Source organism: Lolium rigidum, chromosome 4, assembly GCF_022539505.1.
Source record: "Lolium rigidum isolate FL_2022 chromosome 4, APGP_CSIRO_Lrig_0.1, whole genome shotgun sequence".
NCBI classification, from domain to species: Eukaryota; Viridiplantae; Streptophyta; class Magnoliopsida; order Poales; family Poaceae; genus Lolium; species Lolium rigidum.
The window spans coordinates 20,813,693-20,825,713 of record NC_061511.1 but is presented as its reverse complement, the minus strand read 5'-3'; the positions used below and the strand labels follow the sequence as shown (position 1 = coordinate 20,825,713).

Here is a 12,021-nt window from a genome sequence, read left to right as displayed (position 1 = left end):
CCGCCGCCGGAGCGGCCGACGGAGAGAGAGGGAAACGGCAGCGCCGCCGGTGGCACGCAAGGGAACCCTCGTTTGCCTCCTAGGTCGCCTTGTGCGATCCTTTTTTTTCCGGAGCGAGGCTTTTTTTGTAGGTTTGAGTATTTGACCTCGTTCGCCTACCAAAACAAAACCTGAAGAACACATTTCAATCATTTTAGCGATTGTTGTGTTAATGAACTCTTTTTACAAAAGGTTTACCCAAATGAAACCTGGGGAACACGTGCCTGGGCGCGCCCCAAAATCTAGTTTCTAGAGAGCTTAGTGCTTTCTTAGTAGTAGATAGTTACATGAGAACTATTTGAGTGTACAATCTCCATTTCGAAAAGAAGATGGAAAAACGTTTTGGGTTTCATGGTATGTATGTATGAAATTGTGAATGAATAGTACAAATTGCCAGCTTTATTACATATAAAATCGCAGAAATTAAATTATAAGCCAGTGAGCTGGGAACGTGCAGGGCAGCTCACTATAGCTAGCTAAGCCAAATAAATGATGACCCACGATGTTATTATCCGGCAAACATGGAAGCCACGACCTATCCGGAAAATAAATCATGGTTTTCATATGTACTCCATCCGCGTTACATACTTTTAATCACGATCTTTGTTTAGAAACCACGACAAAATAAAAAAAGGAGGGAGTACTTGTTAAAGTTAGTTGTATAAAAGAAATGCTTAATTACTAACGAAGAAATGAGCTTCTAATTTTTGAGAAGGATAATTTTGACGACAAGATAACAACTACGTGCATCACTCACATTACTTTTAGATATTTAATTATGTATATCATGCCACTATTCTTACAGCTATTCATGATTTGTTACTTTTATTATAGACAGGTAATAGTAGTATTTCCACCCGGAGGTCGAAGAACTTGAACGTTGTTTGTAATGTTTTGTTTTGTTTATAAATTTCTCCTATAAATGATCCTAGACTACCCTCCCAACCAGGCCATCTGAGAGGGGCAAATCAATCTGGTTCGTCCAATCTGGTATGAACAGTAACTTTGCAAACCCACTTTTCACCACAGCCGTCGGATACGGTAATTGTTCTTTCACTCTTTACTTGTCTAAGTAGGTTCATGACAGATGGGGCCTTGCAGGCGTGGGGTCAGCGAGCAGAGGCGGCGAAGTCACTCGCTCAGGTCGCCTTTCTCTCGTCGTGTGCGCCCACGGTGAAAACCCTAGCCTATCGGGAGCCTCCTCTCCTCTCCCAATCCCCTGCCCCGCCTCCTCTCATTCTCCCCCACTCTCCTCCTCCCGAATCCGCCGCCTACACGTCTCTCCTCGCCGTCCCCGGCCGGTCCAGCGCCGTCCCGTCTTTCCCCAGCCCAGCAGGCCAGCACCTCCTCCCCTCAGCTATCCCCACCTCCCTGCTTGGCCTTTCGCACCAGATCGATCGGCAGGAGCGACGCCGCACTCCTCTCGGAGGCGGCTGGATGCGGGAGCCGCCGCCGGCAGGGAGGACGCCGCGGCTGGAAGAGGCGGCGGCCGGCAGCGGCGATGGAAGGCAGCACCGAGCGACGGGGGCGGTTGGACGCGGCAGCAGCGGCGACAGTGAGTTCTCCAAACCCGCCCGCCCGCGCGCCCCTCTCCTCCCTTCTTGTCCCACCGCCGCCTCCCGGCTCCGCCCTCCGTCGCCTCCCAGGCACCAGCCTCCCCCTTCCCCGCCGCCGGATCCCCTTCAGGCCCCCAACCGAGGCGCGCGGGATCTCCTCCGCTGGTAAGAAACCCGCCGCACTTCTTCTTCATGTTGAAGTTGTAGCTGCCTTCCCCTGAAGCGCCACAGCATGCTTGCAAAGCCGTGCTGAAACCTGCAATGGTGTGTAAGATTCAGTTAGACCATGTCACATGCTTCCTAATAATGCACACCATCATGAACGCAGACCATAATCTTGTAATGCAGATTGTGTGTCAAACTCTGTCAAGAAGTTCTACAGGTACCAGAGGAAAGAATTGCTCACCGAAATTTTTAGGGCTGACGACAAACTGCATTGCAGCTTTGAAGTAAAATCACCGTACATGATTTTTGTCTTTGGGTACTTCTTCTGAAGCTCATCAAGCTTCTGCTTGAGATCCCTGTTGTGATGGAAGGCCAGACGGTTGTATCTCCGGAGGCACCCAGTTCGCGCATTGTAGTCCGATTTCTTGCTGCTGTTGTACAGTGTGAGGTACAGAGGGAAGCACCCAATCGGGAGAATTCCAGGTACCAATAGGTCTGTTGCCCCAAGCTCGATCAATATCTGAAAAAACAAAAAAAAAATGTGTGTAAGATTATCATAATACTCATCTATGTATGAACATGTCAATACGCATTCAAGAGATGCGCAAGACTACTTCCAATCTTAGACAAAGATATCTCGAACAGATCTCCACACGACCGTTTGAAACAAATATATTATACAAGTTAGTATTGTATCTATTGAAAATTATGTGCCTGTGATATATTTCCATAAAGTGACGTTCTGCCGTTTAAAGGCTGCTCATGAAATTTTCAAGAAATCCCACCCTTACTTGAGTTTGTTCCAAAAAATGTTTTTTGTTGTCCTAGATAGCTACCTCTTGCTTACTAAGTTGAAGGTTGGTTATGGTGTGGCTTAGCTTCTTTCATTTGTTTCCCGGGTCAACATATTATGTAGGATGAGAAAATCTAGAGCAGTTTTTAGTTGGCTTATGGTTCAGTTTATAAAGGATGTCAAACTACGGGTTCTAGATTTGTTCTCTGCAATTAATAAACATATAATAACAGAATATATGGGAAATAGGCATTCTCTGAATTGTTCTTGAGGTATATTTTTAGGTGGGGATCCTTGCTCCTCTGTACTTGCACAAAAGGCGAGTAATCAGAACACATGGAAAATATATTTTTACCGTTATTTATTTACATCTGAAGTTGTTCAGTTTCACTTGGGCATGATATTTGCAAAGTAAAAAAGTTACTCGAAATTCCTGCTTTTCGGTACTTTTCTTATTTTTTTAGATCTATTTGTTGTCCCAATGCTATACTATGTGCAGATGTGGAACTGGTTCCATATACAATGATGTCTCTTATTTCTTGTATTGATTTTATTGGAATTAACTCATACTTATGATCCTATAAATAGATACGCAGAAGATAGATGAGTTAGGGAGACACATCAAGAGATACATTTTCTATCTATTTTGAAAATTCTTAGCTGTCTGGAAGTGATAGTTTTGAGTTCTCCGTGCTGGTTATACAGGTAATGGTGATTTTGAGAAATATATTTGCAAGCATGTTGTTGAAGCCCTGATGGATATATTTTACATTAATGTATGACCTGGCATTCACATATATGCTCGTCTTTTTGGAATCGTCATGAATGAAAAGGTTGCTCAAATTTTTTATGGATATTTCGCCCTTGCTTTTTTTACCTGTAACCCTATTTTTGGTCAGTATAAATATATTGGAAGTTACAGTCTTAGTGGTGGCCTGATTGCAGGTCTAATATCTTGTGTGAACAAATAAGTCACATGATTTCTCTGTTTGTGTTTCTCATGGCTTCTCCCATTCAACAGGTTACTAGCATAGAATCTTTACATTGTTTGGCCAAATTGAGAAGTGAACTTGGACTAATAGCTTTCATGTATATGCGTATTTTTCATGGGTAGAGCTCTTATTATGATGAAACTAGCAATAGGTTGCAATATAGGTTCAGCGACTTCCTTTGCCGCTTTTCCCATTGATGCATACACATGTACTTGATCTGGTAATGAGATTCTCTGTTGGGTTAAAAAATTACTGCTTTAGAATTTCTCGCATGAGATTCAAGATGTTGCTCATGGCAAGTAAAATACCAAGATATTCCGTATTTTTTATATGTATTTTTTTTGCCTTCATTTCATGTCTGTTAGAACATGTTATTCTGAGTAAACTTAGGAAAACTATATAGCTTCAGTTGGATATAGCATTCAGAACGTCACCACTTGCCTTGGATTTCTGAATCTTTTCAAAGGACATATTTTTTTAAAATATGCATGCTTTTGTCATAGAATTGGTGAGCAATTTAGATAGATATGTTAATCCTGCTGTTACTAGCCTTTCTTGTAATGTTGTCGATTCTCTTGCAGATTTAGCTATGATGTTGCTGTCAAGGGCCCAAAGAAGTAGTGAATCAGAGGTATGGTATGGGCCATCTAATATTTTATCCATTATTAACATGGTTTATCACTATTAGTTATGTTTTGCTTGCGTGATATTCATATGTGCAGGGACAAGAGGGCGAGGATGCTGTTAACACAGAAAACAAAGAGGAATATCAATGTGTGGAGGAAGCTTCATCACCGCCGTCCCTCGCTTGCCGTCTTCCAACACCAGGGATGATACATATATCTCTACAAATATTGTGCATGTGTGTTAGTGCCTATACAAGAGTACCCAACTTATATATTGTTAGCTGCAGAGGATTGCTCGCTGTCAGGGGCTGGGCGGAGGAATGCGCCACGGATCCCGCGCAAGCGTCCGCGACAACTGGACCCCTCCCTAATCCACGATCCGAACCCTAACCGCCGCTAATTCCCACGATGGAGGGCGGCGGCGCGGTCCTCGGCGTCGCTCACTCCGAAGCCCCTAGCGGCGACGCCGCCGGCCCGGACCAGTCGCAGATGCAGGTCGACGGCCCCGTCGCGCTCAACCGATCCGCTGAGCTTGAGCCAAGCAACGCGATGGATATCGACGCGGCCCCAGCGCAGGAGCCGAGCCAGACGGTGCCGCTGCTGACGCAGCCTCCCGCGACGCTGACAGGGAGGCCCTCGTCGCTGGGTGCCGCCAGGAGCTCCAGGGCCTGTTCGAGTACTACAAGGAGGTCTCGGGCCACAGGATGCAGCTGGAGGGCGGGAACCTGTCGAGCAACGCCATGATTGGGTGCCTCCTGGAGGAGAGCAACCTTGGCCTGACCAAGCTGGTGGACGAGGCGTTTGAGAATCTCAAGGAGACCGAGGGTGTCTCGGTGGCTTCGGTCCGCAGCTCCGTGCTGCTCATTGGGCAGAGGATGATGTATGGCCAGTCCAGCCCGGATGCTGATGTATCAGACCTGTCTCTTTGGTGCTGGGAGGTAAATCCTACTATGTTACAAGCTGGTGTCGTAATAATTCAGTTTACTTACGTGTTTCTTAAGCTTAAATTATGTATTGATGCTTTGTGGTTGCTCACTTGGTTGTTGTTAATTGTGGCAGGTGAGATATCTGAAGTTAATGCCTGTGAAAATTCGTGGTTTCTTAAGTGGGCGAAGAGCTGCCAGAAAGAAGATCCATGAGAGGATCAATGCTATCCACTGTAAGTCTTTTCTTTTTACTACCATGTCTCAACTTCAATCTTCCAAATTGATTTTCCTTTGGTCTTTGTAGCTGAATCTGTGCCTATTCTTTGCATATGTAACATGTTTTTATGTTAAATTACTCTCCAAATGTTGTTGTAAATTAGCTTTGGTCTTGATATTTAACTGCAAGAACTTAGAACTGTGAACTCAGTTAAATTGCCTACTCCATACCTTTGTTTTTTGCCCTCTAAGTGAATGTATATTTCAGTATCTTTGTCAGTTCTGAAATCTCCAGGAGCTGAAGCTCAAGTAAATGAGCTTAGAAAAGTATCAATAAAGCTAAGCAAAGCATTGAACTTGGAAGGGATCAGATCAATGGTGGAAAGATTGACACAAAAGAACAACATTCCACAGTGTGTACCTCTTGCACTTTGTTTTCTTTATTGATGTTGGCATGCACACCTCATTTAAAGGTTTGAGGCTCTGAAGCACTAATATTTGTATTTATTTGTGATCAAAGGGTTGCCAAAGATGTAGAATCAACAGCTAACCAGTCAATGCAAGAGATGAGAGAAACTGAGGGAACTGCTGGCAGAATAGAGACTCTACATGGTTCTGAGTTGCCAAATGGAAATGCCTCTATGACTGTTAGTGTCTCTTTCCATTGCATCATCTAAGATATTTCATTCAATTATTTAAAGAATTATAAGAAATGTGGTTAGGTATTATATATATGGTATGCATATAATGCTAAAATTCCTATACATGAAGTTGATGCATGTTTCTCAAATTTCCAGTGACTTTTTTTTAATTTTCTTGCTTTAACTCTCAATACATATACATAACCATGGTGTCATTATACTGGTGGTTAAGGTTATTGCAGTGTTTATTCTTAGCCCCATCACTTGCAAGATAGCTTAGTTTCTTCCAAAATAAATTAGGATATCATAATGCAACCTGCTAAGCAAGGGTTATTGGTTTAATGTTTGAGCTAAGTATACTGATTCTGTGGATATATTGTTTTCTCGTAATTAAAAGAGACCGGAGGGAGTACTTGATATGTGCTTCTTATCAAAGATGATCATGGTGCAAAGATGAATATTTACATATGGTATTATTAGCTTCTATATCGTCCACCTTTTATTTGTGTTTGTCTTGAGATCATAATCCAGATTTTACTAGACTGTTTATGTTCTTTTCGATTACTTGCATTTAAATTGTAGTGTAATTTTTTGGGGTAGGTAAGAGACTGGCGCCGAGCGCAATTGAAGCGGGGCGAGGTGATACCGCTGCTGTGCAGCAGCCTGGCAGGCGGTGGGACCGCGGGAGTGGAGTTCAAGACCACAAGCGCGGCTTTGGAAGCGGTGCTTGTCGAGCGACTACGATCACAGCTGATGTCAAGATGCTAACTTGAGCTTCTCCCAACGCCCGCCTTCTTCAAAAGAGATACTAGAAAGGGTCATTACCTTGGATTCATTGTTATTATTTCATACGTTCCAGTGAACCCGAATAATTGATACTATTTATATATTTCAGGCACGTGCTCCAGCCAGTTGCAGTTCCACATGCGGGCCACGTCCACCGCCAGCCACCCGTTGCAGTTGTCGGCGCCCCTGGACACGAGGATCTGGCAGCACTTGACCTCACCGCCGGAGGCCGCGTAGTGCAGCGGCGTGCTCCCGGCGCCGATGGCCGCCATGGGCGCCGCAGCGATGGGGAGCGTCTGCGCGCCCAGGGCCGCGTGCTCGTCGATGAGCAGGTGCACGCAGTCGACGTGCCCGTGCAGCGCAGCCAGGTGCAGCGCCGTCACGCCGCCGCTCGCCGGCCTGTTCACGTACCTTTTCTAACTTCCATTACCTACTGGAATTTACCTTGGGTGCAAAGTTACTAAACCCGGCCTCTGTTCATGTTCTAGAGCTCTAATTTGCATGTTGCTAATGGTTTTTAACTCCCGTGTGAACTACATTGTCCCCTCAGCTGGCTTCGTTGTCGGCGTGCATATATGGTTTCTAGCTTGGGATGTGAAGAATCCACTTACAAGCTATTTTCCTACTTTTCTTCAAATCAAACCATTGTTGATTACCTTTAGAAATCACGTTTATTCATGTATCTCATATGTACATCCATCTTGTTTAGTTAAAGGCCATTCTTCTCTTTCCCCTTGCATATTAGTTACTTATTCTTAGAGAGCATGGCTTGATTTCCTTCTTCTAGCTTTTTCCATTCTACATTTTTTCTTCTGTTTAATGGAAAGGATGCTTAAAGTTAAAGGTGCACCTCAATTATTTGTATTACCTTGCAGCTTTCTTCTACATAGTTGTGCTCCTATTGGAATATATATGCTAACGTTTTACATTTTTTGGTCAGGCTTCTGCATGTATAAGTGTTGTTTATGGTGGTACCTATGTGCTAAATAAGCCAGAGGGTCAGGTAGTTCTTATCCCTTCTGTGATAATCATGCATGGTGGTACTCATTTTTCCAGTGTGCCCGCAACCCAGTTCGGCAACATATCTTGTGCTATTTATAGGATTAAATCTCATGTGCTTGTATCCGTGCTAGCAAAGTTCAATCTATGAACCTTGGGTATTTAAGAATAATGTTGATCTATTGACTTCGGGTGTCAAAGTCTAGAGATGATAGCAATGAAATAATAATTTTTAGTTGCTTATATTGATAGGGACAGTTCGACACAGCTTGAATGCTATTGTCTGGCATGGTAGCTTTAGTCCTATTTTCCCCTTCTGCTATTGTTTATCATTAGAGCTGAAAATTGTTTCTCAACCAGAGGAAATACAACTGCGTTGTTCTCTTACATTTTTAAGGCTTTTATTTCCATGTAGAGATGCATCTTAGCTTACATAGGCCTGACCTTATATATTGCTGCATCTTTTGCTTATCGCTACAACTGATATGAGTATCAATTTTGCAAATGGAAACAACTCTATATTGCAAGCCATGCCACTATACCAGCATGGCAATATCTGACAGTTATTGGTCCCTATTTGTAGGAGCATTGGCAAGGTTGCTCACTAATGATCTGGAAGTGTACTTGCATGATAGAGAAAGAAACTGGTTATTCCTAATTGCTAAATGTGCTATTGCAGATCCAAGGTGAGTTCATCCTATTTTGTTCATTAAATCTCAGGCGAAAATTCATCTCCCGTTCATAAACATTCATTTTTTATGTAATTATTTCAGTGATCATGAACATTTGGCTTTCTTTCCTACTAGCTATGATTCCGTACATCTGTGCATTTAGCTTGCAATAATATAAGCACCGGTCCATTTTGTTGTGGAAGTGCTTGATAATGTACAATTAACTGTGCCAACGACATGCTTATGTGCAAAATGTTTTCTATTGGGTATCAACACAAAACCTGTAGTCCTTTAGGCTGCTTCCTACTGGTTATCAATAGAAAATCTATAGTTTTTATTTTCTAAATGGGTTATTGGAAAGAGGATACTCCATGTGGTTCTTTGCCCCATTTGTGCTTTGTTCATCAATATGCACCGGAGATGTTTAATATATGTAACTTGCAGAAATTTAATGTCCTATTCTCCTTTGTAGGTCCCTGAGTTGGTTAGTGTTTACAGTATTTTGCTCATGCGCGGCCCATCATAGGAATCAGCGAGCGGTGGCTCAAGCGAGACTGGGCGGGGCGAGCGTCGGACGGTGCAGCAGACTGGACATGCGTTAGGAATGGCGGTCAAGACCACGGGTGCCGCTTGGGGAGTGGACCATCTACGAAGCTCGATGGGCCTGCTACATCTCTGCCTTTCAGAAGTGGCCACCGCCATGGACCCTCCTATAACGCAGGAGGGTCCTCCTCAAATCATGGGGGAGGGAGGCCGGAGAGTGCAAGCGGAGGTGGGATTGTGTTATTTCTTGAATATGGTATTGTTACTCCTTCAAAATTTGTGTTATTACTTGAATAATTATTCAGTTTGGTGCTATTATGGATATTTTCTTTCCATTCCTGTTAATAATGATATATACTTTTTTTTGCCTGAGATCAAAGTACCTGCTTCACAGTACGCATAATATGATTCAAAGAAAGTAGACTATTCAGTCTGCAAATACAAATACAAATGCTTACTGAGGTCATATATAACATCATGGATAAAACATAGTTACAATAGTTTCTTGCTTTTGTCTTTGTGCCGGCGATGGCTTTACTAAACTTATATCGTTTCTTTTATTCGACCTTGCTTTATTCATTGGCTTTGATACTTTATAGACAACAATCATAGGCTAGAAAGGAAGTGTGCTAGAATTATGTTGTAGGTCGTAAGTACAATATGTGGATGGATCAAGAACTATATATAAAATGTTGCATTTCTTTCTGCTTGGTCAGCCTGTAAGTTGATGAAGAAAACTTTGGCCTCATTAATAATGTGTAAACTTGTTGGGCGGCAGACTTTTGTCAGGCGGTGGCTAGGAAATCCTAGCGCATGCAATTGCATGGCCTGTTGTAGCCAACAACAGCTGCAGCCTGTGGACATGGGGCCTCCTCTTTTCTCTGCCTCCAGCACTCTGGTTTTCAATTGCTAACAGATGTTTTTCTAAACACGATAACACGATGTGTGCAGGTTTGAGGAAGAAGAGAAGAAGGAAGTATCAAGAAGACCAAGGTAATTTCTCTCTTGTGAATAGAAGAATCTTAACCGCAATGTGTTCGTAGGAAACCTACTCCCACTGACATGGTGAAATTCAATATAGATGGGGCATTTCGTGATGAGTTGGAAATTGGAGGTTGGGGTACAATTGCCGAGGACTCAACGGGTTATTAGGTTTTTGTTGCAGCTGGAATGGTCAACTCACTTGTGCATTAGACGACACTTGTGCATGCAATTCAATTCCATTTACTGAACAATATTGTATTAGTCAGGCTATTTTTTTCTATAGACTGATTCTCAAGCGGGCAATGGATGATCTCTCAAGGTTGGGAGTGCGCATTATTCAAGCCAAGTTCTTGTTGAATTTCTCTTTTATCAAACATAGCTTTCAATATGTCTTATGAAACTGTCACAAGTCAGCTCATGCTCTCGAGGCATTACATGTGGGAGGTTGTCCTGGCAATCATAATGTATGGGTTACAATTTTTCCTTGCGATGCACACTGTTTGTTGCCAATGATCTGGCAGTGCCATAAGGGAGTACATGTGTTTTATCTGTAAATATAAGATATAAGTTTATATGAACCGAATAGAGTAAACTATTCAGTGTGCAAACACAAAGTATTCCTTAGTACAAATCATAGATAATTCCATGGATAAAGCTTATGGTATAATATTTTCTTGCTTGTGTCTTTGTGCCGGGGCCCTGTCATGTGCTGCTTCTCCTATGGGTTGTTTGCTAAGCTGTTAAGATAATGTGATGCCCTACCTATCTGCCTTCACGCTGCCACCTGGTTTATCTTCTTGTTGTGAAATCAATCTCATGTGGTAACTACGTAAGCTTTTCTAAGTAGAACCTTATCAGATAGGGGAGGGTTCCTAAAAAGCCACCCGCTGACAACATTTTGTTTATTTAAATCTTTTGATTAACTTCTCCTTTCTTCATAAGGTACACAGGTTGTACTGTTATTGACATGTAAGTTGGTCAAAGCAATCATATGTTCTTCAATCATGGCCTACATATTATGTTCAATGTGCTCTGCTTATGGCTTAGATATAAATCTCAGACATATATAATATCATGGATAAAACTTATGGTTGCAATATTGTCGGCTAAAGATAGGGAATGGCCATCCATTTAGATCAAGTAACGAGCTAATTTAAAATAAGTTATTATAAAACTTATGACTTGAATATTGCCTCGCTTCACCCTTTTGCGCCAGTGGTGCAACGGGTTTTAGGATTTCCTACTATTTCTATAAAAAAAGGTATTATGTTAGGATTCTGGAATGACAACATATTGTCTTAGAATTCTGAAATGGTAAATCTTGGGGCGAGCAATAGAAGGCTGATGGCGTAGGTGGCTGATGGCGCGGGTGACTGTGGTTGATGGTGTGGATGGCTACGACATAGTACTTGGTCAACGGATTGGAATGGTGTGTCTATAGTTATACTAAAGCAGCTAAATTCCAAGATAATTCTTAATACTAAAATAAGCTAAAACTTATAGGTTAGATTCTGCATTTGCGCGATAGCGCAACGGGTCATCTAGTATATATAAAATTACACAGTAGGGGCCTTCCCTACTATTTTTTTGTGTCAAAAAAAAAAGCTGCGACCGGCTGGTCCACCTCCGGTGGAAGAAGATGGAGAGGATGTGAATGCGGAGAACATCTTCGACCTCCCTCTAGCCCTTATTTCTGAACCCACGAATGGAAGTCATATTTGAGATGATATAAATATATGACGCCAGTTTTCTTGTCATGTTTTTGGAGGATGTTTTTGCCGTAACTTCCCAGCCTCGTAACTCCCCAGCCTCCCGTAGCTCCCAGCCCTAAACGCCGCCGGGGCAAAGACCCTCGGGGCGTGGCGGCGGCGGGGGCCCTTCCTCGTCGACGCCTGGTGGACGGCGGCCGGATCCCCTTCCTCGACGCATGGCGGGCGCGCGGATGGGTTGGGCGGCGGCGGCCTGCGCCCCCTTCTCCCGTCGGCTCTCCCTCGGCCGGCGCGGTTGGGATGGGCGGCGGCGGCCAGCGGCTGCGGCCTCCCTCCTCCGGTCGGCTCTCCGCAGCACTCCGACGAGGGACCGGT

The 12,021-nt window shown here is 43.4% G+C and overlaps 1 protein-coding gene and 2 long non-coding RNA genes across 4 annotated transcripts; all 3 read left to right on the top strand.

Moving 5' to 3' along the window:
* Positions 1-2,584: 2,584 nt before the first annotated feature.
* LOC124708796 lies at positions 2,585-4,572 on the top strand. Its single transcript, XR_007005326.1, has 3 exons — positions 2,585-3,258; positions 4,127-4,176; positions 4,268-4,572. It is a non-coding gene; the product is annotated as an uncharacterized LOC124708796 (long non-coding RNA).
* Positions 4,573-4,579: 7 nt separating this feature from the next.
* Positions 4,580-6,525, top strand: LOC124646751 (chromatin assembly factor 1 subunit FSM-like). The gene is made up of 6 exons (XM_047186823.1): positions 4,580-4,712; positions 4,781-5,109; positions 5,231-5,330; positions 5,582-5,726; positions 5,834-5,960; positions 6,352-6,525. The coding sequence occupies exons 1-6, from the start codon at positions 4,580-4,582 to the stop codon at positions 6,409-6,411; spliced, it is 894 nt and encodes a 297-aa protein (XP_047042779.1). The 3' UTR covers positions 6,412-6,525.
* A 588-nt stretch (positions 6,526-7,113) lies between these two features.
* Positions 7,114-10,146, top strand: LOC124649287. 2 transcript variants are annotated; one of them, XR_006986601.1, is made up of 6 exons: positions 7,114-7,147; positions 7,681-7,743; positions 8,323-8,425; positions 8,883-9,182; positions 9,905-9,946; positions 10,035-10,146. It is a non-coding gene; the product is annotated as an uncharacterized LOC124649287 (long non-coding RNA). The 2 variants fall into 2 exon arrangements; XR_006986600.1 differs by lacking the exon at positions 7,114-7,147 and having other exon boundaries at positions 7,201-7,743.
* Positions 10,147-12,021: the final 1,875 nt, after the last annotated feature.